Source organism: Martes martes, assembly GCF_963455335.1.
Source record: "Martes martes genome assembly, chromosome: 1".
Lineage (NCBI taxonomy): Eukaryota > Metazoa > Chordata > Mammalia > Carnivora > Mustelidae > Martes > Martes martes.
This window is the reverse complement of record NC_137888.1, coordinates 196,107,817-196,133,130: the sequence shown is the minus strand read 5'-3', so window position 1 is coordinate 196,133,130 and position 25,314 is coordinate 196,107,817. Positions and strand designations below refer to the sequence as shown.

General features: G+C 56.1%; 2 protein-coding genes across 2 annotated transcripts; one reads left to right on the top strand and one right to left on the bottom strand.

The window, feature by feature from the left end:
- Window positions 1-1,337: 1,337 nt before the first annotated feature.
- On the bottom strand, window positions 1,338-11,321 carry TWF2 (twinfilin actin binding protein 2). The gene is made up of 9 exons (XM_080813753.1): window positions 11,162-11,321; window positions 7,566-7,643; window positions 5,053-5,231; window positions 4,606-4,701; window positions 4,288-4,392; window positions 4,018-4,143; window positions 2,562-2,712; window positions 2,314-2,435; window positions 1,338-1,944 (listed from the first exon to the last, which is right to left on the bottom strand). Exons 1-9 carry the CDS (start codon window positions 11,184-11,186, stop codon window positions 1,777-1,779), a joined length of 1,050 nt encoding a protein of 349 aa, XP_080669879.1. The 5' UTR covers window positions 11,187-11,321; the 3' UTR covers window positions 1,338-1,776.
- An 8,631-nt stretch (window positions 11,322-19,952) lies between these two features.
- Window positions 19,953-24,662, top strand: PPM1M (protein phosphatase, Mg2+/Mn2+ dependent 1M; the record flags this gene model as incomplete). Its single annotated transcript, XM_080800709.1, has 10 exons — window positions 19,953-20,176; window positions 20,904-21,027; window positions 21,169-21,423; window positions 21,869-21,981; window positions 22,317-22,401; window positions 22,502-22,620; window positions 22,785-22,848; window positions 23,080-23,187; window positions 23,301-23,449; window positions 23,788-24,662. 10 exons carry the CDS (start codon window positions 19,953-19,955, stop codon window positions 23,927-23,929), a joined length of 1,383 nt encoding a protein of 460 aa, XP_080656835.1. The 3' UTR covers window positions 23,930-24,662.
- Between the last annotated feature and the right edge of the window lie 652 nt (window positions 24,663-25,314).

Sequence of the window (25,314 nt, the reverse complement as noted above, 5' to 3'; positions counted from 1 at the left end):
CTTTTGGGTGGCTATCATAGCGGGCAGGCTCCAGGCTACCCGGCATCCAGCTGGCATGCAGACTCAGGGCTTCAACCAGTGTGGGGGCGATGCCGTCTTCCTGCCCACCTGGGAACCAGTGTGTGGGGTGGGCAAGGATAGGCCTCCTTCTCTGGGTCCTAGCTGGGGTTCCAGCTCTCTCTGTAACTCTAGGGTCTTGAGCAGGGGCTGCAAGGGATGGGACCCTGCCCTGAGCCCCAGCCCAAGACATGCTCCCAAGAGAAAGACTGTGCCCACTCAGCAGCTGAATCCCAGCCACAGGCTCCTCCTGTCCCCATCCTTGCACACCTCCCTCCTGGGATGTGGGGGTGGCTCTCACCCCCTTCTCATAGGCACAGACTGAAGCTCTCGCTCCTGCTGAATCCTGAGCCTGAAGGAGACTCTTTCAGAGTCCCTGGGACCAGGGAGCCAGACCCATGGGGGCAGGAACACAAGTAGCAGAAAGGACCGAGGAGCTGACAGAGCTCAGGTCTGCACGCATGCGCAGAACAAAAGAGTCCAGGAAGCCCAGCAGGCAGAGCAGACCCAGGGTGGCAGCCTAAAGAATGCCCCAAGGAGATCCACGGCCTAATCCCCAAACCTGTGGATCCTTTCCTATACAGGATAAAAGGGGCCTTGCAGGTGGGGTTAAGTGAAGGGTCCTGATGGGGGAGAGTAACTGGGAAGTGGGGAAGTGAACGTAATCACGAGGACCCTTGGAAGACAGAGACGGAGGAGGATCTGACGACAGACGGAGGCCGTGTGACCGGGAAGCAGAGGGCAGTGGACTCCCAGAGAAGGTGCTACCGCTCTGGTTTCAAAGAGGGAGGTGGGGCCAGGAGCCAAGGAATGTGGGCAGCCTTTCCGGCTGGAGAAGGTGAGGTAACAGTCTCCCCCGAGCCCTCCAGAAGGAACGAGTCCTGCCAACAGCTGGAGAGCAGCCCTGTCAGACTTTAGCCTTTTGTTAGATTGACAGGAAATGTTAAGACAGTAAATTTGTGTGGGTTTGGGCCACTAAGTTTGTGGTACTGTTATAGCATTCACAGGAAATGAATACACCCAGATGCCCTGTCCCATGGCGCAGGGGCGCCTGCCTCTCGGGCTGAGCTCCCATCAACAGGGACCCGTGTGAGGCTTGTGTCCACACACACACACACACACACACATACTCACACACTGCCATACACCTGTAGCCAGGAGTGCTGGAACCCCACCCAGCAGCCTGAGTGGGCTGACAGGCCCCGTCCAAGTTCAGAGGGGCCAGCTATAGACAGTTTTCCAATTCCCAGGGCCAGAGGTGACTCCTCAGGGCCAGACTCAGATATTGATTTAAAAATATTTTATTCTTTAAAAAATACAGCATTCAACCATCTGTCCTTCAGTGACCCCCTACCCCAGCCCTGACTGAACCCACCCCTGTGGCCAAAGGCTATTGGGCTATGCTAGGACCCTAGTCTCAGTTCCCCCTGGGGGCCAAGCTCATTCCAGGCTCCCTACCCAGCCCCCTTGAGCCAGCCAGGCAGGGTCCCCAGACCCCTTGGGCACACAGATGAGAGGCAGGGACAGCAACAAGGGGAAGGTCACAAAATGCCAGCCCAGTGGCCCTCGGAAGCTGCAAGAATGTTCTGTCACCAGCCCTCCTGCCCCACGGAAAGCAAGCCTCTCCTGGAGCCCAGGCTGGGAAGGAGGCAGGTGGCTGGGAGCAGTGGGACACAGAGCCCCACAGTCCACATGCCGGCATGGCTCAGGTCCGGCCACCTAGCTGTCATCCCCATTCTCGCCGGGGCCACGGATGAGGCGCTTGTGGCCCCGCTTGCCCCCTGGGCCCTTGGGCTTGGCGAAGGCCTGCTTGAAGGCGTGTTGTTTGGGGTGCACCTCGTCGTAGAGGAACTCGGCCGTCAGCTCCGCCCCATCGCCAATCTCGATCTGCATGGGGCAAGGCACACATCACCCTGGCTCACCCCCATTCCTGGGCACCCCCGTGACCTCTCACACTCTAGCCCTGGGGTCTTCTCCCAGATCCCCACTCAGAATGCCACCCCCAGGAAAAAAGAGTTGGGGCCTGCTGCCCTGCATGCCTTGGAGACCCCCTAGGCATGCCTTCCAGACCCAAGGAGAGTTGTGGGCGGCCAAGGCTGGGCTTGTCCACACCACCGGTCAGCTGGCCCCATCCCCGCCCATGTAACAAGGCACTAACCCCCTAAACCCCGACCACTGCCTTGGGACTCCAGCGCCCCGGTGGAGGGTGGTGGTACCGGCCCTTGGGCAGTGAGACTCTGGGGAATGGGCACCCACCTTCTTGGAGATCTCCAGCTGGAAGTCCTGCTCCACAGAGTCAAGGAGGCGACTCTTGCAGCTGGAATAGAGCATGCGCTCCTTGATGCTGCACTTGTACCCCGGCATCGAGTAGATGAACACTGCCGGGGTGAGGGGTGGGGCGTGAGCTGAGCAGGGAGGCCTGCTGAGCCACGCCCCCTGCAGCAAGGCCACCCAGCTCCGGTCCAGACGCAGGCATGGGAGCCCTGCTGTGGCCACTCACTCACCCACAGACTCGAGGGGGTCACCCTCATGGGTGTGCTTGTAGAGGAAGAAGTGGTAACGGGCAGCGTCTCGGGGAACCCTTGAGGGCAGCTGGGCCACTTCTGTGGGCTCCGTGTGTACCAGCTCGATTGTCTCCCGCTCCAGGTCCAGCTTCTGCCCAGAGCAAGGGGAGATGGGAGAACATTAGCAGGCGAGGGCCTGGGCCCACCCTAGGGAACAAGAAGTCCCCAAGGGGACAGGCAGGAGCTAGGGCAGAGCCTGTCTGTGGTCTCCCTCTCTCAGGACTCCCCATCGCAGTGGCCATCCTGCCACGGGGGTCCCTGTGAAGAGGCCACACCTGGGCCCCTACCTCTGCCCCTTTGAAAGCTCCGCTAGAGGAGGAAGGCCCACCAAGGGCAGTAGACAGGATTGCGCGGAAGGCCTTGACCGGAGGGAGGCATCACACTATCAGCCTGCCCTATTCTTTTTTTTTTTTTTTTAAAGATTTTATTTATTTGACAGAGATCACAAGTAGGCAGAGAGGCAGGCAGAGAGAGAGAGAGAGGGAAGCAGGCTCCCCGCTGAGCAGAGAGCCCGACGCGGGACTCGATCCCAGGACCCCGAGATCATGACCCGAGCCAAAGGCAGCGGCCCAACCCACTGAGCCACCCAGGCGCCCCCAGGCTGCCCTATTCTTAAGGGTGAAGCTTCTCGGAGGACACCCATCAGACGGAAGAAACCATTGTGCTTGGTAGGGGGGGCATGGGGCACTGGGCTGGCTCAGTGGATGGAGCATGTGACTCTTGGTCTGTTCAAGCCCCACGCTGGGTGTAGAGCTTACTTTAAAAAAAAAAATGAAAGAAAAGAAAAGGAAGAACAAAAGAAAGGGCAGGGATGCCTGGGTGGCTCAGTCAGTTAAGCGTCCAACTTTTGATTTTGGCTCTGGTCATGATCGGGGTCAGGCTCCACACTCAATTCTCTCTCTCCCTCTCCCTCTGCCCCTCCCCATCTGCTCATGCTCTCTCTCAAATAAATAAATAAATAAATCTTAAGGGGGAAAAAAAAAAAGAAAATAAAAGAAATAAAGAAAGGGGGAAGCCTGGCCACTGGACCAGGAGGCCCTGAGGAGAAGGGGCAGCTGGGGGTGCTGCAGAGGGCGTCTCGGACAGGCAGGGCTCAGGTCTGAGGGGTCAGTGTGCACTCCAGGGTGAGTATGTGTATGCAGTGAAGAGGCCAGAGTGAGGGACAGTATGTCACAGATGTCCCCGCAGGTAAGCAAGGACTGAGCAAGGCAGGGGGACACCGTCTCTGGGGTTGCACTCCGAACAGGACCGGGTAGGGACGGAGAGGGGGCGGGGCACAGTGAGTACCACTACTGCACAGAGTGGGGGGGCCGGGCAGCCGCCCCCCGCCCCGTACATGGGTCCCAGCAGGACCAGGGCCACGGCACCGTGTATCTGGGGCAGGACGGACACCCACCAGCTGGATGTAGTTGACGGTCTTCTGTCTGAGCTGCTGCAGGGCCCTCTGGGCAGCTGGCTGCAGTGGGAAGGTGAGGCCCTGCAGGGTCTGGTGCTTGCTCTCCACACTGATCTCTGTCTTCACCTGGGGGCGGGGAAAGAGGGAGGGAGGCCCTGACCTGCCTGACCAGGGGGTAGCCCTCCTGGAGCACAGGCCAGCCGGCTGGGCCTCATGAGACCTCAAGGGCCTCAGGCCAGGACTTCCGCCCATCTGGTCCCATGCATGTACCTCATTAATACGGATCTGCTGAAGCTCTCTCTCAGCCGACGTCAGTGGGGCGGGCGCCGCACAGGACGACAGGTGCTTCTGGTACCCAGCAAAGGAGAGGTCGTCCTGCCGTGCAGAAGCATGAATGGGCACCTTGGGGTGGGCTGGCAAAAGCCCGCTGAGCACACCAGCTGGCAGACCCTGGACTCTCCCAGCGCTCCCCATTCCTCCCCATGCCTCCCCATGCCTGGCACCCACTTCCTGGGTGACCCTGCGTCACATCCCACCCTCTGTAGGCCTGTGATCCCTGCCTGGTGGAGTCTGGCCCAGGGGGCCTACCTTCACAGTCCCAAAAAGCTCATCCTTGATGTGGCCGCCCCCAAACTCCTTCTTCACTGTGGCCCTTGTGGCTGCGTACAGCATCTTCAGCCGCACCTGGAGGGCAGAAGCTGAGCCATGAGACCCCTCCAGGCAGGGCTATCTCTCTAGGAGCGGGCAGGAGCCTCTGGGTGGAGACTGGGGCATGGCTCTGTGCCCATATACCCAGCAGAGGGCGCAGCACAGGGCAAGGACCTCTCTGCCTCCCAGAGCTGGTCTGAGGTGTCTGGGAGGCCTCCGAGAGAGGCCAGGCTCCCAGCACAGGGCCTTGCCCTCTCTCAGACTCTGGGGCAGGACGTGGTGTCTCCCCACCCAGAATTCTCAGGGCAGGGCCTTGGTCTCGTTCCCAGACCCAGCTTCCCCTCTCCCCTGATCTGCCCGGGATGGGCAGGAGTCCCCAGGACTCACGGGAGAATTGTCAGGTGACCAGGCAAGGAAGAGCCACTCGAAGCCCTGGGCGTTCTGGGAGTCCAGGCGGTACAGCAGATAGCAGGGTTCCTGGGTATCCAGCAGCGGCAGCACAGCCCTGTCGTAGTCCTGCTCCCAGGTGCCCATCAACTCCCGTGAGGCACCCAGCACGAGCTGCTCTGGGGGCAGAGGCCGGGTGAGCCAAGGAGTAGCCATCTCCCACGCTCACCTTGGACTACGGACCTCCTCGGCTAGGGCACAGATCTGCTGTCCACCCCACCCCCTTCCCCAGGAGCTCACAAGTCCCTGAATGATGAGGCGATGGGACTGAACCCCTGAATGAGTCAATGAATGAACGAGGGCCCAGCACCGCCAGCTCCACGACTGCGCACCCACGCGCACAGACACAGGCTCAAGAACGCGTCCGCAGATGCCCGAACGCTGACCAGCACGAGGAGACATGCCACTTCTGTTGGCCATGGCCACCAACCGCCCACCCTTCTCAGAACGACCCTGCTGAGGGAGGTGGGGGGTCCAGTCTCAGGCCACAGGGAGCTGCAGGAGCAAAGAGGGAGACCGGAGCTCCTCCCAGACACTACACAAATGGGTATCCTTCTGCCACGAGCCAGCTGAACTCCCCTCCCCAAAAAGTCAGAAACCTGTTAGCACCTGGGGCCAACAGGCCGGCCACCTCCCTGGCTGGTGCACTTGGGCAGAATGGCCCATCGAGGCTGGACATCCATTTGATCTACCCAACCATAGGGCCATAGCAGAGCACCAAACACCAGCCCAGGTGTGCACAGGCATGGGGTGATCACCACATGGCCACGGAGTACCTGACCACCAGGCCCTCCTGATGAAGGCAAGGGGCCTAACTGTCTGGAGCCCAGACATGTCAGGCTCCCTAGCCCAGACACCTCTTTGCAGGTCTCGGCCTCCTCACAGATCCTCCCAGAACTCAGATGGGATCAAGGGTGAAAACCAGCAGGCACAGTGGGCCCCACAACACTGTCAAAAGTTTTTAATTTGTATGGGGCGCCTGGGTGGCTCAGTGGGTTAAAGCCGCTGCCTTCGGCTCAGGTCATGATCCCAGCGTCCTGGGATCGAGCCCCACATCGGGTTCTCTGCTCAGCAGGGAGCCTGCTTCCTCCCTTCTCTCTCTGCCTGCCTCTCTGCCTACTTGTGATCTGTCTGTCAAATAAATAAATAAAATCTTTAAAAAAAAAAGTTTTTAATTTGTTGCCAAAGTTTTCAAAATGAAAAGTTTTACCTAAGAAGTGGGATGGACAGATTCCCTAGAAGGTGCTCAAGCCTCACTCGATAGGAGGTAGGCCGTGGGTGCCTGTTGGGGGCCTGAACCTTCCTGGGGACTCCCAGGTGCCCCACCAACCACAATGCAGAACGGAGCTAAGCGCCCACCCAGAGATCCCTCCGGCTAAACACATGGACGTCCTGTCTGGGAGGCAAATGGGAGGCTAAGAACTAGGGCCAATGAGTTTCTCTCTTTGTGGGGCAGGGGGCTTGTGGCTTGTCACCCCAGGAAGCCTTTACTCTTGACCTACCACAGTGACCCTGACCCAGTGTCTGAGGGCATCTGAACTCAGGGACCCTGGGCAAAACCTAGCATAGCTCTGGCACTGAAGCCTGGGGTAAATTCTGGGTCTGTGCTTTGCACCAATTCAAAGGGTGAAAAGTCAGCTGGGGACCAAGCCCATTTGGTGGGTCCCTCCAAAGGGCTCACAACTGCTGTCTACCGAGTACTGGAAGGATTCATGGGGGGGGGGGCTGGCCCACAACCAGTGTCTGCCCCCCTCACATCCAGGGACAACCCCTCAGCACGAAGGGAAGGTGGAGGTATCACCACCAAGCCTCAGTCTAGTCCTCTACCTCCTCAAACCCTCCCCCCACTTCAGACCTCAGCTCAAGCTCACCCACCTGCAACCCCTATATGCAAGCCTCGGGTTCCCAGCTTCCAGGCCAAGGCCTGGCCAAGCCTGGAATCCCCGCGTCATGTTCTCAAAGCAAGCTGGGCACGAGTCGCTTTGCCTTGTTGCAGGGGCACTTCCCAAGGGCAGGGCCCCTGGCTTCTCCTTGGGACTGCCCCCCGACCGGCCAGCAGCCAAGCCAGGCCAGCCTGCCGATCACAGAGGGAGGTGAGTGGCACTTGCCACATGGGGCAGCACCTGGCCTCACTGGTCCCCTGCCCCCATGCCCAGCCCAGCATCCCAGCTGGGGCTCTGACCCCTATGCAGCCTCTGGGGAGCTGGACAGGACCCCCAGGCAGGGCTCTCCTTGCTGCCTCCCCAGCTTTTGACTCCTGCTCTATGTAACAGGGTAACGATCATATACACCTCCACTCCTCTCCTACAAAGCACCTCCCGTCCCCAGATGGAAAGAGTGAGGTCCTGAATGGGCTGGAGGCCAAGGTCCAAGCAGCTCCCAGAGAAGCAGTGCAGTCCAGCCACAGGCCTATGCCCTAGCTCGTCCAACGGGGAGCAGTAGGGGACACTCACCATCCTCAATGACGACTTTGATGAGCCGGACAGAGCCCGCCCGAGCCTTAGCGAAGAATTCCTTCAGCTCCTCGGTGGCTATGAGAACAAGAAACATGGTGAGAGACGAGCAGGGTGGACTGGGGACACGTTTAGGGCTCGCTCAGTCCTGTGGGGTCTGCTGGTAGAGCTGGGAGCCGGGTTAAATAGGGCCCCCCATGTGACTGGGAACCTGACACGGCCCATGAACAGAAGCTCCCAAATTTAGCCAGCAGTGTGGCCCGCTGGCTGAGACAGCTCTGATGACAGGGGAGGTGGGGATGGGCCAGCCCACTCAAGGGCGGGGCAGGCTCTGGGACAGGACAGGCCTCCCAGAGCGAAGGCCCCCATCTGTCCCCTGCCTCCTACGTAGGCCCAGCACTGAACCGGCCTGTGACACTCTGTCAGATCCACAAACACAGAAATAGGTCAACAAATGCCCCACTGTCGACAGACCACTATGTCCATGAACACACACGCACACACATACACAGAGGCACACATGCCTCCCCTGTTGTGTACGCCATCGGATCCCTACTCAGTCCAGCACGTGTGAACGTAACAAATAAATCCGTACCTGACAGAGTGAAGAAGAGACACAAACGCCCTCACACAGGAAAACCCACTCAGCTGGTCAAACGTAAGGGGACACACACATTTAGACACGCCCACCTACACAGGGACACAGTTCCCAGAGTAACAAACACACAGGCCTGCCCACTCGGCCCCAGCCCCTCAACCAGGCTGCCTCACTGTGAAAGGCAGGGAGCCCAGCCCAAGCACAGGCCTGCCAGAGGCAACAAGGTCCCAGCCCTGAGGCAGTCCAGAAGGCTCCCGGACAAGGAGGAGTAGCAATCAGGAACTCTCCAAAACAGACCCTATCTTGGTCCTTAAGTCACAGAGCTGGAAGGTGACAGCCAAAAGGATCCCAAGGGCAAAGGTGAGGACTAGGGATGTCACAGATCTACTAGTGGTTCAGACACAGATACCAAAGTCCAAGTGGGGAAGGGCCTGACGTGGGTCTCTGGGTGTGCTGGGTCAGGCCAGTGTGACCTTGAAGCTACCCAAGGGTCAGAATTCTGCAGGAACACAGCAGGAGGGCTGAGGTCAGAGAATATTTATAGGGCCCAGACTGGGCAACTTGGGGGTGCGGGGGGGGGCACCTTTAGGAAAACAAACTCTGGTCATGTCCTCAGGGCCCTTCAGGCAGGGTGACCATGAGCCTGACACCTCAGGCTGTGTACCACCCTCTGTGGCTGCTGGGTGCGTAGCATTCCAACCGACCACCATGGGATGGAGACACAGCCCCACTGGGCCAGGACAGAGCTGCCTATCAGCAGACCCCAAGCAGGTCCCCGAGGTAAAGCCTGGCCTCTGGGTCTCCACCTTTCCCACAGCTGTGTGTGACCTTTGACCTTGCTGAGCCTCAAACTCATCTATACTGTGGAGCTAAGAGTCCCCAACTGTAGAGAGCCATGCTAAGGAGTAAATGGGAAAAAATGTTCAGTAACGGGGCCTCTACAAATAACAATCATTAAATAATCATTAAATTGTATTACTGTAATGATGGCGGGGCAGGCTGTGCTGAGCGGCCCTTTCCACCTGCTCAGACCTTCTGGGAGGTAAAGTCAAGAAGCTCCCCTAAGGGAGAGGCTGCCACGCCCCTTCTAGAGTTACTAGGACAGAGTGACACCCCAGTAGTGGAAGAGACATCCCCCTCCATGACTCCTCAGCCACCATCAATAATCCAGAGGCCAGGCCTAGGACACCTGAGCCCCTATCATCAAAGATTCATGCTCTCCCACCTCCCTGCCCCCACCTCTGCTGCCCTGCCCACCCTCCACCCTGCTAAGCCTCAAGTTACAAGTCCCCCACCCCCTGCCCTGCTCTGAGGTCACCAGATCCACACTTATGGCCACGACTGGGCTGGCATCTGGGCATCCAGGGTATTTGATCTCACCTGCCAGCTCCCCCGGACAGAAAGGGGAAGGAGTCGGCTGCTCGTAGGCAGAAGGGCTGGGGGCAGCCCAGTGCCCAGTGATCCCCTAAACAGGCCTGTCTCACCATGTGGGAAATGAAGGCGTGAGGCAGGGCCTTGGCCATGGGACGTGTCAGTCCTGAGAAGGGAGGAGGGGCCCTGACTTCCGATGCCCTCTCAGATGGAGGCAGCAGCAGTGACCAGACAAAGGGGAAGGAAGGGGCAAGTCCAGGGCGAGCTGTTCCCTTCTGTGGGGCTGAGTCACAAAGCCACCCTCCAGCTCCTCCAGCTCCTTCTGGAGAGGCTGGCCCACTGGCAGGAGGCTGGCCCTGACCCAGACCCCTGCCTTTTCTGGTCCTGTGGGGCGGGGCCAGGGAAACCCTCTAGCTTGTCTAGCCACCAAGTAGCCACTACGACCACAAGCCAAGCTGACATCCAGGCAGCTGGTCGATGGTGGTGGTGTCCCCGGGCTGGGGATCCTTGTGTGGTGGGAGGAGGAGTGGCTGAGGGCCAAACCACCAGGCTGTCGGCTGTCCGGGCAAGCAGCCTGCGCCTTTCCCACAGGGCAGGCAGGCCTCCCAAGCCAGTGACAGAGGGGGACACTCAGACCTGGGTAGGGTCAGAACACCTGGCTCCTGGCCACTGCTTCTCCCCAGCCTGTGTAAAGAGGAAACTAGGCCCTTGGGGGAGGGGGTGACGCTCTAGGCTGGAGAAACTTAGGGTAGGGGGCATTCGCCTGGAGTCTTTAAAGCCAGGACCCTCCCTCACAAACCCCAAATGTGGACCCTCTTTTCTACCTCCAGCCTGGAGCTGGGACTTTCCAACCCTGGCTGGGGCAGTCTCAGGAGATCAAAGTGGAAAATGGTAGGGAGGTAAGAGGTCAAGGTCAGATTAGCAACTCTCCCCATCCCACTTTGAAGGCCCTGTCCCCAGTTTTCCCTAGTCTAACTTGCTCGAACGTGTGAGGGTCCTATGAGGAGCCAAAGGCCAGGGACCCATCCTCGCACAGACACAAATCCACAGAAGCCATACACAGACATCTGATAACAGGCATCCGTGGTAACAAATGCACATTTAGATGTAGCCCAACTGTGCACACACACACAGACACCCACAGTCATGTGCACATAGTCACAGAACACTGATGCCTAAAGATGGTTCCATGCGACAGTGGTCGTTCAATCAGCTATTAGTGCCTGTGCATGAAGCACCCTAGACATACACAAGCAGGCACATCCAGATGTGCAAACACAGGACAAGTGCACATGCGCGCGCATCCCCCCAGATGTGCACTTCCTGTACGCCCACCCCCTGAAAGGAACAAAAATATACAGATGGGTACACATAGGCACACCCACCCCCAGATGGGCACACTGATAGTTCCACTCCAGCTGTGCACCTACACGTACACCCACTCCCAACTATGCACAGTAAGTCGCACGCCCCCATATGTGCCCACCCCAGGCGACCCGCGGCTGCAAAAGAGAACAGGAAGCTTCCCCAGGCTGGTACCAGTGAGGAGAGGGGCTGAGCGCCAGGGAAGGGGCGCAGCCGCAAGCGGAGCCCCTCGGCCCCCTGCCCGCCCACCATCCGCCCTCACCGTGGATGCCCGTCTGGTGCGCCATGGCTCCGTGCCCCGCTCCGCCCGCGCCCTTGGAGCCCTCGGCTCAGCCCTGGACCCGATCCGCTCGCCCGGCCCGGGAGGAGGAGGAGGATGTGGCGGCGACCGCCCAGCCTCGCGCAGCTTCCCGGGCGGTGCCGCAGGACCCGGCCCAGCGCGCCCCGCCCCCGACGGGCGAGGCCGGGATGGGGGCGGGAACTCGGGGCCGCGCGTGCGCGCACCGTGCGCCTTGTTCCGGGTGGGCCCAGCGCCGGGAGTCGGTCGGTGAGGCCGCGCGCTTGCGCGTGCCTGTTTATGGCGGAGAACAGGGCCTGCGTGGGGTCGAGCATGCGTGGGCGCACGCGGGGGTGTGTGTGTGTCTATGCGCCCTGAGCCGAGTGGGTGGGTGTCTGGCGGGGACGCGTCCGGGAGTGCGCGCGCGTCTGTGCGCCCCGGGATAGGTGGCTTTCCAGTTGGGGTGGGATCTGCGCCCCACTTATGGCCTTTTATGGCCGGGAAGGGGGTTCGTGTGCAGATGTGCGCGCGTATGTTTGTGCCGCATCCCTTTTCCTAGAGACGTTTCCTGTGCGCCTCCTGCGAAGCTCCTCGAGGCACCTCAAGGCTGGCGTGGCTGCAGGCCTGTCCTGAGAGTGGGAGGCAGACTGACATACCAGGTAGTTAGCAGATGAACCTGTGGCAGCGAGGGCCCAGCCCAGAGAGCAAGGAGCCACCAGGAGGTGAAGTTTGGGTGGAGACCTGGAGGTCATCCTAGTAGAGCAGAGGGAGAAGTTTTCTGAGAAGAGGAAACTACATGTGCAAAGGCCCAGAGGTTGAAGGAGGGCCAGGGCTTGGGGACTGACGAGCTTCCCAACTCCTAATCAACTTCTGGCTCCAGACCCAGCGGCTTGGCCTTTTGTGGCATCGCCCTTCTGTGACTGGCCAATCAACATAATGTAGCTTCCAGGCACCTGTGAGTCAGTGGTGAACACGTGACCTCAGTCAGTCCAATCAGAGCCTGTCCCGGCTTGTTGGGAAGGAGGCCACGTTTCGGGTCTTGGGGTTGTTGGGAGTTAATGATGGAGTGTGGGGCATGCCTAGCGACTGGCGCCGGCTTGAGCCCCATGTTCACTGTCCCACTACCCCACCCTGAGTAAGGAGCATGGCGCCCTCTCTGTGTGCCCCAAGCCCTGGGTTTCTCATTTCCTGAGAGTCCAGCAAACACAAAACTGAAGGATTTTCTTTTTTTTCTTTTAAGAGAGAGAGAGCCTGCGCGGGGTGGGGGGAGGGGTACAGAGCGGGAGAGAGAGAATCTTAAGCAGTCTCATCGCTCAGTGCAGAGCCCAATGCCAGGCTTGATTCCACAACTCTGAGATCATGACCTGCTCAGAAATGGAGAGTTGGTTGCTTAACCCACAGAGCCACCCAGGCAGCCTGAAGAATTTTTTCTTTTTCTTTCTTTTCCTTCCTTCCTTTCTTTTTCTCTCTTTTCCTTCCTTCCTTCCATCCTATTCTTATTTTATCTATTTATTTGAGTGAGAGAGCTCACAGAGGAAGAGGGAGAAACAGATTTGCTGCTGAGCAGAGAGCCCGATGTGGTCCCAGATTCCAGAACCCCAAGATCAGGACCTGAGCAGAAGGCAGACGCTTAACCGACTGAGCCACCCAGTCTCAGGATTTTCTTATTTTTCTTCCTGTGCACACCCTGAGGCCTGAACCTGTGCAGTGTGCTCACGTTGGCCACCCCAGAACTCTCAATGGACCATAAAAACTGTGTGGCCTCACGGGTTGCCCTTGGGAGAATAGCTCACGGGCAAGTCCCCAACTCAGCCCTGTCCCATCACATCACAGAGGGACCAGAGCCAACGATTACATCAACTCTCAGACCTGGCCACCTCCACGGGAGCACTGGGCAATTCCACAGAAGCAGAAGAGCCTCAAGTTCTTGGAAACGGGAATTAGCCAAGAAAACAGTTCATGAAAAATAATAATATGTTCCCCTTAGAAATGTCCATCACTGGATAAACTGTGACTGCCTTAACAGCACAGTCTCCCCTGCTGCCAGACCAACCCCTGCCTGCATCGTTCCCTTTGTTTTTATTGCTGCCTGATACATATATTTATCTGCTTCTTTATTGTCTTCCCTCTACCAGTAGTTAAGTTTTTGCCCCTGCTGTATCCCCAACACCTAAAGCAGTGCCCAGCATTGGTAAGTGTTCAGTGATATTTGCCAAATAAACAAATGAATGAACAATTAGTCTTGGGGCACCTGGCTGGCTCAGTCAGTAGAGCATGAGACTCTGAGTCTCATGGTTGTGAGTTTTCAGCCCCATATCAGGTGTATTTACTTAAAAAAAAAATTAGAGTCTATGTGTTGCACCCTTCTATGTACTGGGCACATTTATTTAATCCTCATGACACCCCTATGAGGAAGGTGTTACTGTCTTTTACAGTTGAAGGATCAGAGGTTTGGAGAGATAAAGTGATTTGATGTAGGTCACAAGGTAGTGTCTCCAGAAACTTAGTTTCCTTTACTAAAGGCAGTGGAACAGTCAAAAGATGAGAAATCCTATTGGGCAGTGGTCCTCATTCCCTCCATCAGTATCTCACACCTCAGTAAGGAGGGTTTGACGAGGGAAGGAAACTCCTTGGGAGATGTGTTCGAGCCCACTCCTGCTCAGCTTCACAGCCTGGGATGCAGGCAAGGAGCCCAAGGGCCAGAAGAATGCCCAGACTCCAACCCTGGTTGAGATCTGGTTTCAGGCAGAAAGATGAGAAAGCTGCATACAGCAACTCACATGAGCCCAGGATGAACACAGTATCCAGGAACAGGTTGGTTGCCCCTTTCTGATGTTTCCCAACACAGAGTCAGCCACTGAAATTATTAGAACATACTGTTTTGTTTTGTTTTTGTTTTTGTTTTCAGATGGATCCAAGGTTTAAATTTTTTTTTTAAGTGAGCTATAAAAATACTGAAGAAACAAAGGGGAAATTTTCTAGAATCTTGGAGTAAAGGAGGCTTTCTGAGTATGTCACCAAATTCAGCAGTCATAAAAGAAAAAAAAATCGGAAAAAAATCGATAAATTCCTTTACATTAAAAATTAAAAATCTATATGGAAAAAGCCACCATCAAAACCAAAACACAAACAAACTGTAATTGGCTACCAAAAACATTCTTGTATCTCATTTCTTTTTTTTTTTTTAAGATTTTATTTATTTATTTGACAGAGATCACAAGTAGGCCGAGAGGCAGAGAGAGAGGAAGGGAAGCAGGCTCCCTGCTAAGTAGAGAGCCTGATGCGGGGCTCAGTGCGGGGCTCGATGCAGGGCTCGATGCAGGGCTCGATGCGGGGCTTGATCCCAGGACTCTGGGATCGTGACCTGAGCCAAAGGCAGAGGCTTTAACCCACTGAGCCACCCAGGTGCCCCTTGTATCTCATTTCAAAATAAAGAGCTCTGGGGCATCTGAGTGGCTCAGTCAGTTGGGCGTCAGACTCTTGATTTTTGGCTCAGGTCATGGTCTCAGGGTCAGGGGTTGAGTTCTGAGGTGGGCTCCCTTCTCAGTGGGGAGTCCGCTGGAGATTCTGTCTCCGCCTGCCGCTCCCCTCACTCTCTGTCTTTCTCTCAATACATAAATAAATAAAATCTTAAGAATAAATAAACCAAGGGTTCTGAAATCAATAAGAAAAAACCCAATGGCTCCCTAAGAAACCGGGCAAAGGATACAGACTATCCACAGAAAAAGAAATACAAATAGGTCTCTCAGAACTATGGAAAATTGATTATCTTTTCTCACTAAAATAAATGGAAGTCAAACTAGACTTGCATATCTTTACCTATAGGAAAAGATTAAAAACTTCAGTGAAAAACTGTCACGGTCAAATGATGGAAAAATAGGCTAATGGAAGAGCAAATCGGTGCAACCTTCATGTAGGACAATATCTACAAAACTGTAAACGTGTATGCTCCCCTCCTTTTATGAATTGAGGTAAAATACACATAACATAAAATTAACCAGGGCACCTGGGTGGCTCAGTCAGTTGAGCGTCTGTCTTTGGCTCAGGTCATGCTCTCAGGATCCTGCGATGGAGCCCCATCCCCTGTTCCCTGCTCAGTGGGGAGCCTGCTTCTTCCTCTCCCTCTGCCTCTCCCCCTGCTTGTGCGCTCTGTCAAATAAATAAAATCTTTTTGAAAAATTAACCACCTTAAAGTGATCAAGTCAGTACATTCACTGTGTTGTACAACCACCATCTCTAGTTCTGAAACATTTTCATCACTCCGAAAAAAAACGGTATTCGTCAAGCAGTTACTCCCCGTACCTCCCTCCTCCAGCCTCTGGCCACCTGCAGTCTGCTTTCTGTTTCCATGGATTGACCTATTCTGGATAGTTCATTTGAATGGAAGCATAAAACGCGAGACCTTTTATATCTGGCTTTTTTCACTTAGCATAATGCTCATCTACATTGTGGCATGGGACAGTACTTGGGTTTTATTTATTTATTTATTTATTTATTTATTTATTTGACAGACAGAGATCACAAGTAGGCAGAGAGGCAGGCAGAGAGAAAGGGGGAAGCAGGCTCCCCGCTGAGCAGAGAGCCCGATGCGGGGCTCAATCCCAGGACCCTGGGATCATGACCTGAGCTGAAGGCAGAGGCTTTAACCCACTGAGCCACCCAGGTGCCCCAGTACTTGGGGGTTTTTTATAGCTGAATAATGTTCCATTGCCTGTGTATTCCACAATTTGCTTATCCATTTGTCCAGATGATGGACGTTTTTGTCGTTTCCACCTTTGGGCTATTGTGAATAGTGCTGGTATGAACAACACATATGCCTTTGGCCCAACAGTTCCATTACTAGGAACTGATCCTACCAATACGCCCCCACAAAAAACTGTAAAGCAAATAACTAAAAACCAGCTAAATGTCCACCACTGAGAGGCTAGCTATCTAAAATCTGCATTTTTGCAGAGACTACTCTGTAGCCTTAACAATAAGGCAGCTCTTCAAGGACTAATACTAAAAGAACTATCTTCTATGAAAACGTCTGGTGTAGCTCATGGCATAGAGTACACTATCACTCGTGTAAAGAAAAGGAGGGGAGGAGGAAAGATTTTACATATATGTAATTTTAAAATTATTTAAAGTGAGATATAATTGACATATCACATTGTATCAGTTTTAGGTGTACATCGTGATTTAATATTTGTATATTTCATGAAACGATCACAGTAAGTTTAGTTAACATCTGTCACCATGGGAGTTACAACTATTTTTTTGTGATGAGAACTTTTAAGATCTGCTCTCTTACCAACTTTCAGATGTGCAATACAGCAATGTTAAATATAGTCACCATACTATAGATTACATTCCCAGAATTTACTTACCTTATAACTGGAAGTTTGTATCTTTTGACCAACTTCCCCCCATTTTGCCAACCCCCACCCCCAACCTCTGACAACCAGCAATCTGTCCTCTGTGTCTATGAATTTGGGATTTGTTTGTTTAGATTCCATGTACAAGTGAGAACATGCAGTGTTTATCTTTTTCTGACTTATTTCATTTAGCATAATGCACTCATGGTCCATTCGTGTTGTTGCAAATGGCAGAATTCCCTTTGTTTTATGGCTGAGTAATATTCATGTGTGCGCATGCGCGTGCGCACACGTGTGCATGCGCGCTCCGCACTGTCTTCATCCATTCATCCCTCAGTGGACACTGATTGTTTCCATGTCTTAGCTATTGTAAATAATGCTGACGTGAACATGAAGGTGCCCATGGTTTCAAGATGTTGATTTCACTTTCTTCAGATAAATACCCAGAAGTGAAGTTGCTGGATCATAGGGTTCTATTTTTAATTTTGAGGAACCTCCATACTGTTTTCCACAGTGGCTGCAACCCATTTACAGCCCTACCAACAGTGCACAAGAATTCCCCACATCCTCGCCAACACTCATTATTTCTTGTCTTATAATTTTTTGTTTTTTTGTGGGTTTTTTTGTTTGTTTTTTGTTTTTTGTTTTTTTTTTTTTTTGCTTGAATTTGCACAGAATATCTGGCATCTCTGTACTGGATGTCTCCCGGGAGAGGAACTGCATGGCCAGAGAGGGGATGGGGTTGTGCGTTGAGACTTGTTACTAAATACACTTTCATACCTTTTGAATTTGGGGTTTTTTTTAAAGGCTTTTTTTTTTCCCCCTAAAGTAATCTCTATGCCCAATTTAGGACTTGAACTCATGACCCTGAGATCGAGTGTAACATATTCTACTGAGCCACTCAGGCACCCCATCTTTGAAATTTTGAGTCATGGGACTCAACAAAAGCTATTCTCATTGTAAGTGAAAAAAATGTAGCATAAAAATCTTTTTCTTTTAAATTTGCTCCTCCCCACCCCCATCCCCCATATGCTGGCTGAGTTAGCTGAGGAGAGGCGTCTGGCCAGGAGCTGGGGCAAGCTTGGGTTCATCTGAACAGTCGGGAGAAGGGTGTTGCTGGAGGGTGAGGATTTGCAAGGCCCCCAGGATGGGCTCAGCCCAGGAATGAAGAGAGACCCGCCCCAAGGAACCTCGCCTACAATTTCAGACAACAGAGATGGAAGTGCCTGGAAATTTCTGGAGAAAGAAAAAGGCAAACGGCCGATCCAAAGGTCTGGGAATGAGAGGAGCACTGGATTGTAGAAGCAGCAACGGTCAAAAGAAAATGAAAAGAGAAGTCAGAATTCTGAAACAAAATATCAGTAAAAGCAAAGGCTTCTGCCCCATGATGGGTGTAGAGCTTACTTTAAAGTGGGGGGTGGCTTTTGAGACAAATCTTTTCAGACTTGCAAGGACCCAGGGAATTACCTTCCAGTCATTCTTTCTTGGAAAGTTGTTAGAGGATGTGCTTCAGCAAAATGAGGTAGAAAACTAAGACAGTCAGGCTTGGGATCCAAACAAGAGTAGAGGCTCCCAGGATCCTAGAGGCCGGAGGAGCCTCTGTGGCACTGACGGAACACTCAGGCCACCTTGGGACAGGGAGGATGGGACCGCCATAGGACTCCACAGCTACACTGACCAACAGACCACCTCTGACACCCAGAGCTTCTCTGAATAGACTTTAGAGCGTCAGATTCATCCCACCCAGGGAAGCCCAAGACAGTGGTTTGGAGCCTGTGTCATTTTAGATTTTAAAACCCTCTGAGCCATTAGCTGGTGGGGACAAGGAGGTCTGCCTCCTCAGGTAGGTCTGCCCCACCCTGGGTCCCTGGTCCCTGGTCTTTCTGTTCCAATGATAGGGCATAGCTCAGGTGTCCTCTAGAAAGCTTTTTCTGACTTTTCCCCACCCCCTTGCCACCTGGATCAAGCACCATCCACCAGGACTTCACCACCAGAGCGGGGGAGCCCATCTCCATTAGTGCTGTGTGCCTGCCCCCAGTGTGGGGCCCAGTGCACACAGTGGGGTCAGTAAGTTAGCCCCCAGGCTGCTCTGGACTGGAGTCATCTGAGGGAGGGGACATGGGGCACAGCTTCCTGTCTCAAGAACAACCCTTCCTGGGCAGGGGGACCCCCCCAGTGAGGCAGGGCTGGCACCCAGAGAAGTAGGGCCTTGTGAACCTGTATGTTCCAGGCTTAGCAGTGGAGGCAAAGGAGGGGATTCCTCCTGCAGCTCTCCCCGGGGACCCTGGGCTAAGGGGCTCAGGGACTTTGAGGTGGCAAGCCTGCCTTTCTGGAGGCGGAAAGGGGAAGAGAAATCCCCTGGGTGGTGGAGGGGGTAGGTTCTGAGTCAGCTGAACTGTCATAATGGAAACAGCACACCCTGGGCATCAGGACACTTCTCTGTGGCCTTAGAGACCCCCTTACGAGACAGAAAGAACAGTCCTGCGCCAGGAGTTGGGCTTAAGTGACAGAAGGGTGACAAAGCCTCTGTTAACAGACAGATGTGAAGGGAGACACTGCTGCTGACCCCACCGTGACAGCTGGTCAGCGGGGAAGAGACTGCAACATCTCTCCTCCAGCAAAGATGAAAGTCTTTCACTTCCTTAGTTCCAAGTCTGCACTCGGGTTGGAGCCTTTTGGGGACCACGAGTTCCCCTTGTCCACCAGCCACGGACACTCCAGTGAAGAGCCTGCTGTCTGTCCACAGAGGATATCTTGACTGGGGGCGAGGGGGAAGTCATTTGAGAGGCTGTCCCCTAACTGGGGAGTGGCCTCCAGTGATGAGAAAGGCCAGGGTGACCACCAAGCCCCATCTGGGGGCGGAAGGTGGCAGACTACGGGGGTGGTGAATGAAGGCCACCTGGGAGAACCCAGTGCTCTGAGACTTACTCAACGCCTCAGTCTGACACCTCCAAGCACATCCTGTTCCCACCTTCCCCTTGCGCAAGGCTGGGGCCCAGCAGGAGGAGGCCAGAGGCTCTGCTGCGCGGGTCGGGGGGCGGCTTGGACGCCCGGGCTGCCTCCTTACCACCCCGTCACTTCGCTGGGTGGGGGGTGGCCAGGAGGGCCTTTCCCGTGGCCAGGGCCAGCGCCCCCCGCGTGTGCGGCCGCACCCGGCCTGCTAGGGCGGGTGTGTGACGCGGGCAAGCCGCTTGGCTTCTCGAGGCCTCAGTTTTCTTGCCCGTGAAGTGGGCTTGACAACAGCCTCGGCTTCTCGGGGCCGTGACGAGGCTCAGCAGTCCCGGGGGCGTCCAGGCCGCGCGCGCACTCCCCGCGGGAGGCCGGGGTTTGGGGGCGTCACCGCCCCGCCCCCGGCCCCGCCCCCGGCCCGCTTCCTCCTCCCGCCCAGCGCCCCGCGGGCAGCCCCCTGCCGCCGCGCCATGTCCGCCGGCTGGTTCCGGCGCCGCTTTCTTCCGGGGGGTCCGCTCCCCGCGCCGCGGCCCCCCCGGCCGCGCGCCAGCCCAGTGCCCTACCGGCGGCCCCGCTTTCTGCGCGGCTCGGGCTCGGGCCCGGGCACCGCCGATGCCCCGCGCAGACCGGACGCCCGGCCCGTGCGCAGCCCGGCGCGGGGCCGCGCGCTGCCTTGGAATGCAGGCTACGCCGAGTAAGTGCCCCGCCCCGGGACCCCCACCCCCACCCCTCGGGTCCCTACCCCAGTCCCTCGGGCTCCCCCACCCCGCCCCTCGGGTTCCCTCTCGCCCCGGCCCTGCTGGGTCAGCCCCAGAGCCGGTACCAACCTGCAAAACAGCCTAAGCTGAGCGAGTGCCCCACCCCCCAGCCCGTGGATACCTCCCTCCTGTCCTCACCTGGGACTCTTGACAGCCTCCTCCCCCGCCCCCCCGCCAATCCCCGTCCCACCCTTTTCTTTGGGACTCCAGCCTCCTTCAGAGAGGCTTGCGACTTGGAAAGGACCTGCACCTCTGGGGCTTCCAAGATGAGGCAGGGACACCGGACAGAGTTCCAGCACTGTGGGCCTTGGAGTTACCCCTCACCTGCAGGCATGCATCTCACCCTGGGTTGTGGCCTGTGCTGTATGGGACTGCAGATCTGGCTGAGATGGGGCGGAGGATAGGCAAAGGAGCCCAGATCTCCCCAGGCAGCCCCACCCTCACCTCCCAGCCCAGGTCAGCGGGTAGTCTCCCAGGGGATCTGGGCCCCAAAGTTTTGCCTTAGTCTGAGGAAACTTAACACTGTCCGGGTGTGTGTCAGGGGCAGCATGGGGGCTGCTGCCTCAGAGGTAGGGCTGGCTCCTTCTGCGTACCAGCTCTGGTCTCTGCCCATGGGGACATGGGTATGTCCCTGAAGGGTCACTGGTCACTTACCGGCCTCAGGATCATCAATGCAGAGAAATCTGAGTTCAATGAGGATCAGGCGGCCTGTGGGCAGCTGTGCATACGGAGATGTGAGTTTGGGGCCGAAGAGGACCAGGAGTGGCTGGCCTTGTGCTCAGAGGAGGTGAGTGCAGCTGGGCCTATGCCCATCTTACAGGCTGGGACCAGGACTGCAAGTTGAGGTTCTTGCTCTAGTGTCCCACTCTGGGCCAGGGGACAACTGGCGAAGCCAGGCAGAGCCTGATGCCAAGCCCTTCCGGCACAGCTCCTGACAGGTCATTACTGGGCCCTGTTTGATGGGCACGGCGGTCCAGCTGCGGCCATCCTGGCTGCCAACACCCTGCACTCCTGCCTGCGCCGGCAGCTGGAGGCCGTGGTGGAGGGCGTAGTGGCCGCTCGGCCCCCCATGCACCTCAGCGGCCATTGCGTCTGCGCCAGTGATCCCCAGTTTGTGGAAGAAAAGGGCATTAGGGCGGAAGACTTGGTGATCGGGGCTCTGGAGAGTGCCTTCCAGGAATGTGTGAGTGTGGCCTTTGCCTGGGGTAGGGACCAGGGACCTGAGGGGCATCCCTGCCCACAGCAGTGGTTTCCTGGGATCTTTGCATTGGGAGGACAGGATGGGGTTGGCTTGTTAGTAGTGATCATCACTATCATCATAAGCCCTCCCATTTATCCAGTTGTCTGGTACGCGCCAGGGGCTTTTCCGTGCCCCATACCTCGTGCACCCCTCTGGTCCTTCTTGGTGCAGGGGAGGCTTTCCCTTCCTCAGTTCTGATTAGGACTTCCCTCCCTCCCGGGGGATACGCCTAGATCCTCTGACCACAGGGATCCTGGAGTCAGAGCTGGACCTTGGGTGGGGACCACCAGGCTTGCTGGTGGGGAAATGAACTCTGGGGTGGGGATTGGGGACAGAGTGGTGTGATGGCAGTGCCGGCAGCAGCTCAGGTGGCTTCGGTTTGCCCCAGGATGAGGTGATCGGGCGGGAGCTGGAGGCCTCGGGCCAGGTGGGCGGCTGCACAGCCCTGGTGGCTGTGTCCCTGCAGGGAAAGCTGTATGTGGCCAATGCTGGGGACAGCAGGTAAGAGCCAGAGGGTAGGCAGCGGGGGGCGGGCAGGCGGGCACCAGAGGCATGGGGGACAGTGAAAGGGGGCTGGAAGTGGAGGGATGGAAATGGGGATTGACTGGCTGAGTTGGCTTATGCACCTGGCATGTCAGCTGAGTAAACAGCAGATGCCAGGGAGGGCAGGAGACCTGAGCCTTTATTCTGCAGGCTGTAGGTAGTCATGGGGGCTTTGAGCAAGAGATTGGCATAGGCAGAGCTGGTCCCTGGTGGCTGGAGGAGGGGCCAACAGGATGGAGGCCATGAACGAGGGCGGAGTCTGCCCCACAGACCTCTTTGTCAACCCCGTCCAGGGCCATATTGGTACGAAAAGATGAGGTCCGGCCCCTGAGCTCTGAGTTCACCCCCGAGACCGAGCGGCAGCGGATCCAGCAGCTGGTAGGTGTCTCGCAGAGGGAGGCTGTGGAGCCCCAACTTGTGAGTCCCGTCACCAGAGGCCACCAGAGAGCCTGATCTGTGCCTGGCCTCCCTACCCGAGGCCTTTGTCTACCCCGAGCTTCTGGCTGGTGAGTTCACCCGACTGGAGTTCCCTCGGCGACTGAAGGGCGATGACTTGGGGCAGAAGGTTTTGTTCCGGGATCACCACATGAGGGGCTGGTGAGCAAGGTGGACTTGGGAGACAGTGGGGAGAGCCCTGGTGTCCAGGCCCAGTGTGTGGACTTGGGGCTGTCCTCTTTCAGCCCGGGCAGGGTGGGCTGTGTGATGCGGGGAGGTGAGGGGGTGGGTGGGGCCTGGGTTGATGCTGGGTCTGACCCTGGTAGGAGCTACAAGTGCGTGGAGAAGTCGGATCTCAAGTACCCACTGATCCATGGGCAGGGTAGGCAGGTCAGTGAATGGCCCCCTCTTAAGAACCCCTCTTAAATTGCTCCCTGGAGAGGGGGGAGATCCCTTCTTCCTTGTTGGGTGGACTGTAGCTGGGGTCACGGAGTTTGCCCCAAGGCTACAGGATGTCTGTCCCTCAGCCCAGGGCACCTGAGGGCCACGGTGCGCTTCTGTGTGCTTTATTTGCACATTTGACAGCAAACAGCTGTCACCTCACGTCTTCCTTGTCCCCAGGCTCGGTTACTGGGAACATTGGCCGTCTCCCGGGGCCTGGGAGACCATCAGCTCAGAGTCCTGGACACAAACATTCAGCTCAAGCCCTTCTTGCTCTCTGTCCCACAGGTGAGTGGCCCACAGACAGTCCACACCAGCTTCCGTCCGCCCAGAAAGGCAGACGACGAGGCTGGCGGGAGCCGGGAAGGGAGTGCTGAGGGACTCTCAGGCTTAACTTGCAGGTAACCGTACTGGATGTGGACCAACTGGAGGTGCAGGAGGAGGATGTGGTTGTCATGGCAACTGATGGTCTCTGGGATGTCCTGTCCAATGAGCAGGTGGCACAGCTAGTGCGGAGCTTCCTCCCTGGCAACCGAGAGGACCCACACAGGTACTGTAGCTTCAGTGACACCAGGAAGTAGTTGTGGGCGAGAAGACAGCGCTGGTGATGAACCTGGCTCAGGACAGGTGGTCAGGAGCAGAGAGGGCTATCTCAAGCTCCTGGGGGGTGATGGTGGGTCCCCAAAATCTCTGGGTTCAGAAATCCCCAGGACCAAAATCTCCATGGTCCAGCCTGTGGCCGTCCCATGCTTGTGGCCTTGCCTGGCCCCACAGCTGGACTGCATTGTTTGGGTCCCCACATGTCCAGCTGTACGCAAGTTCTCCCTGAGGGGTGCCCTTGCCTCTCTGCTCTGGCTCCAAAGTGCATCCGTAGGATGATCCCCACAGGTTCTCGGAGCTGGCCCAAATGCTGATACACAGCACACAGGGAAAGGACGACGGTCCCACAGAAGGGCAGGTGTCCTACGACGACATCTCGGTGTTCGTGATTCCCTTACACAACCAGGGCCAGAGGAGCGATGGCCACTGAGGATTCAGACACTATACCCCAGAACCACTCTGGGGCCGGTTATAGTCCGGGCATCCCTCCATCAGTCAACAGCAGGCCTACCTGCCCTGCCCCAGACACGATGGGTTGATCCTGCACCTGAGCCCATCTCAAGGAGAGCATTTACAGCAGGCAGTCAGAGCTGGAAGAGTACAGAGAGCCCTGCTCCCCAGGTCCCTCTTCGGGCAGGCAGGGCAAGAGGGCAGTTATCAGTAACCTCCCTTTACAATGTAGGAAACCCAGGTGGGGCTCCTCTAACAGGGTCTTTGCAACTCAACATTATTCCCAGATGGAGATAGCCGGACTACAGGCGCTGGCCATGAATGCTAGGAGGGGCAGAAGAGCCTGTTTGAATCTAGGTCTCCAACCCATGAATGTCAGGGTATTTACTCAATAATCTCCAAAGCCTATGGAGGGTGCCTTATGGGAAGCTGTGGGTAGCCTCCTGTCTGCTCAACAGCCATCTTAAATCAGCCCCTTGAGAGACCAGCCCAGGTCCTGCCCCGCTCCCCTCTGCCACTGGAGGTGAGGCCCAGGCCCAGGTGCTAAAGGTGGGGCAGAACAGAAAGAGGCAAGAGGAGCCCCACAGTTTGCTAGGGCAGGAATGTCCCTGATAACTCCCTCCTGGCCCCAGCCCTGCCCCAAGCTGATGTGCCAGCAATGTGGTTTTGTTGCTCCCCGTCCCCTCCCTATTATTAAATGTTTGTGTGCTGAAGAGCCCTTGTGAATCATGAACTGCTGTAAAGCTTGGCATTATAGTACACTTTTTTGCTCATTCTTGTTACTTTCCAAAGAATCCGTCTTTGCTCCCCCTTGCAAGTCTGCCTATAGTCAGGACTGCATTTTCTCTGAGGGCCTCTCTAGTCCCCAGTGTGGGGTGAGCCCCAGTGAGAGAACTGTGGTTCAGGGAACAGAAAAGTCTCTGCCACCATCTGCGGGCCCCTGGGTTGAAGTACCTTCTGGTACATCAACATTAACTTGGTTTTGCATGACGATTTCAATAAACCAAGAATTAGCTGGAGACAAGTCACTCAGTGTTCCAGAGCTTGCTGTCTGATGAACAGCTTAGTTCTTCACCTTCCCCACAAGACTGTCATCACCTAGCACTCGCCAAGGCCCGGGTGCTTGGGAGCATTTGTTGAATTACAAGGCGACCACCTTTATGACCTTAGCCTCAGACTCCTACTTTAGTTTACAACTGGGATAAATTCTATTCAGGCAACTCGCAACCCCAGATGGGGGCCAGAAGGGACATGGGCTAAGAGGCACCAGAACTGAAGGTAAAACTTACATGTTTATACTATCAGGGAGGTTCTCAAGCCCCCTTTCCTACCCATTAACTCACTTTATTTTTATTTTTTGCCTTT

Excerpts from the sequence above, each read along its gene's own strand:
- TWF2 (XM_080813753.1), bottom strand. The coding sequence starts at position 11,186 with ATGGCGCACCAGACGGGCATCCACG. Across the intron at positions 4,144-4,287 it reads AGCAGATCCGTATTAATGAG|GTGAAGACAGAGATCAGTGT; the intron begins GTACATGCATGG and ends CCCCGCCCCCAG. Across the intron at positions 2,436-2,561 it reads TGACCCCCTCGAGTCTGTGG|TGTTCATCTACTCGATGCCG; the intron begins GTGAGTGAGTGG and ends TCACCCCGGCAG.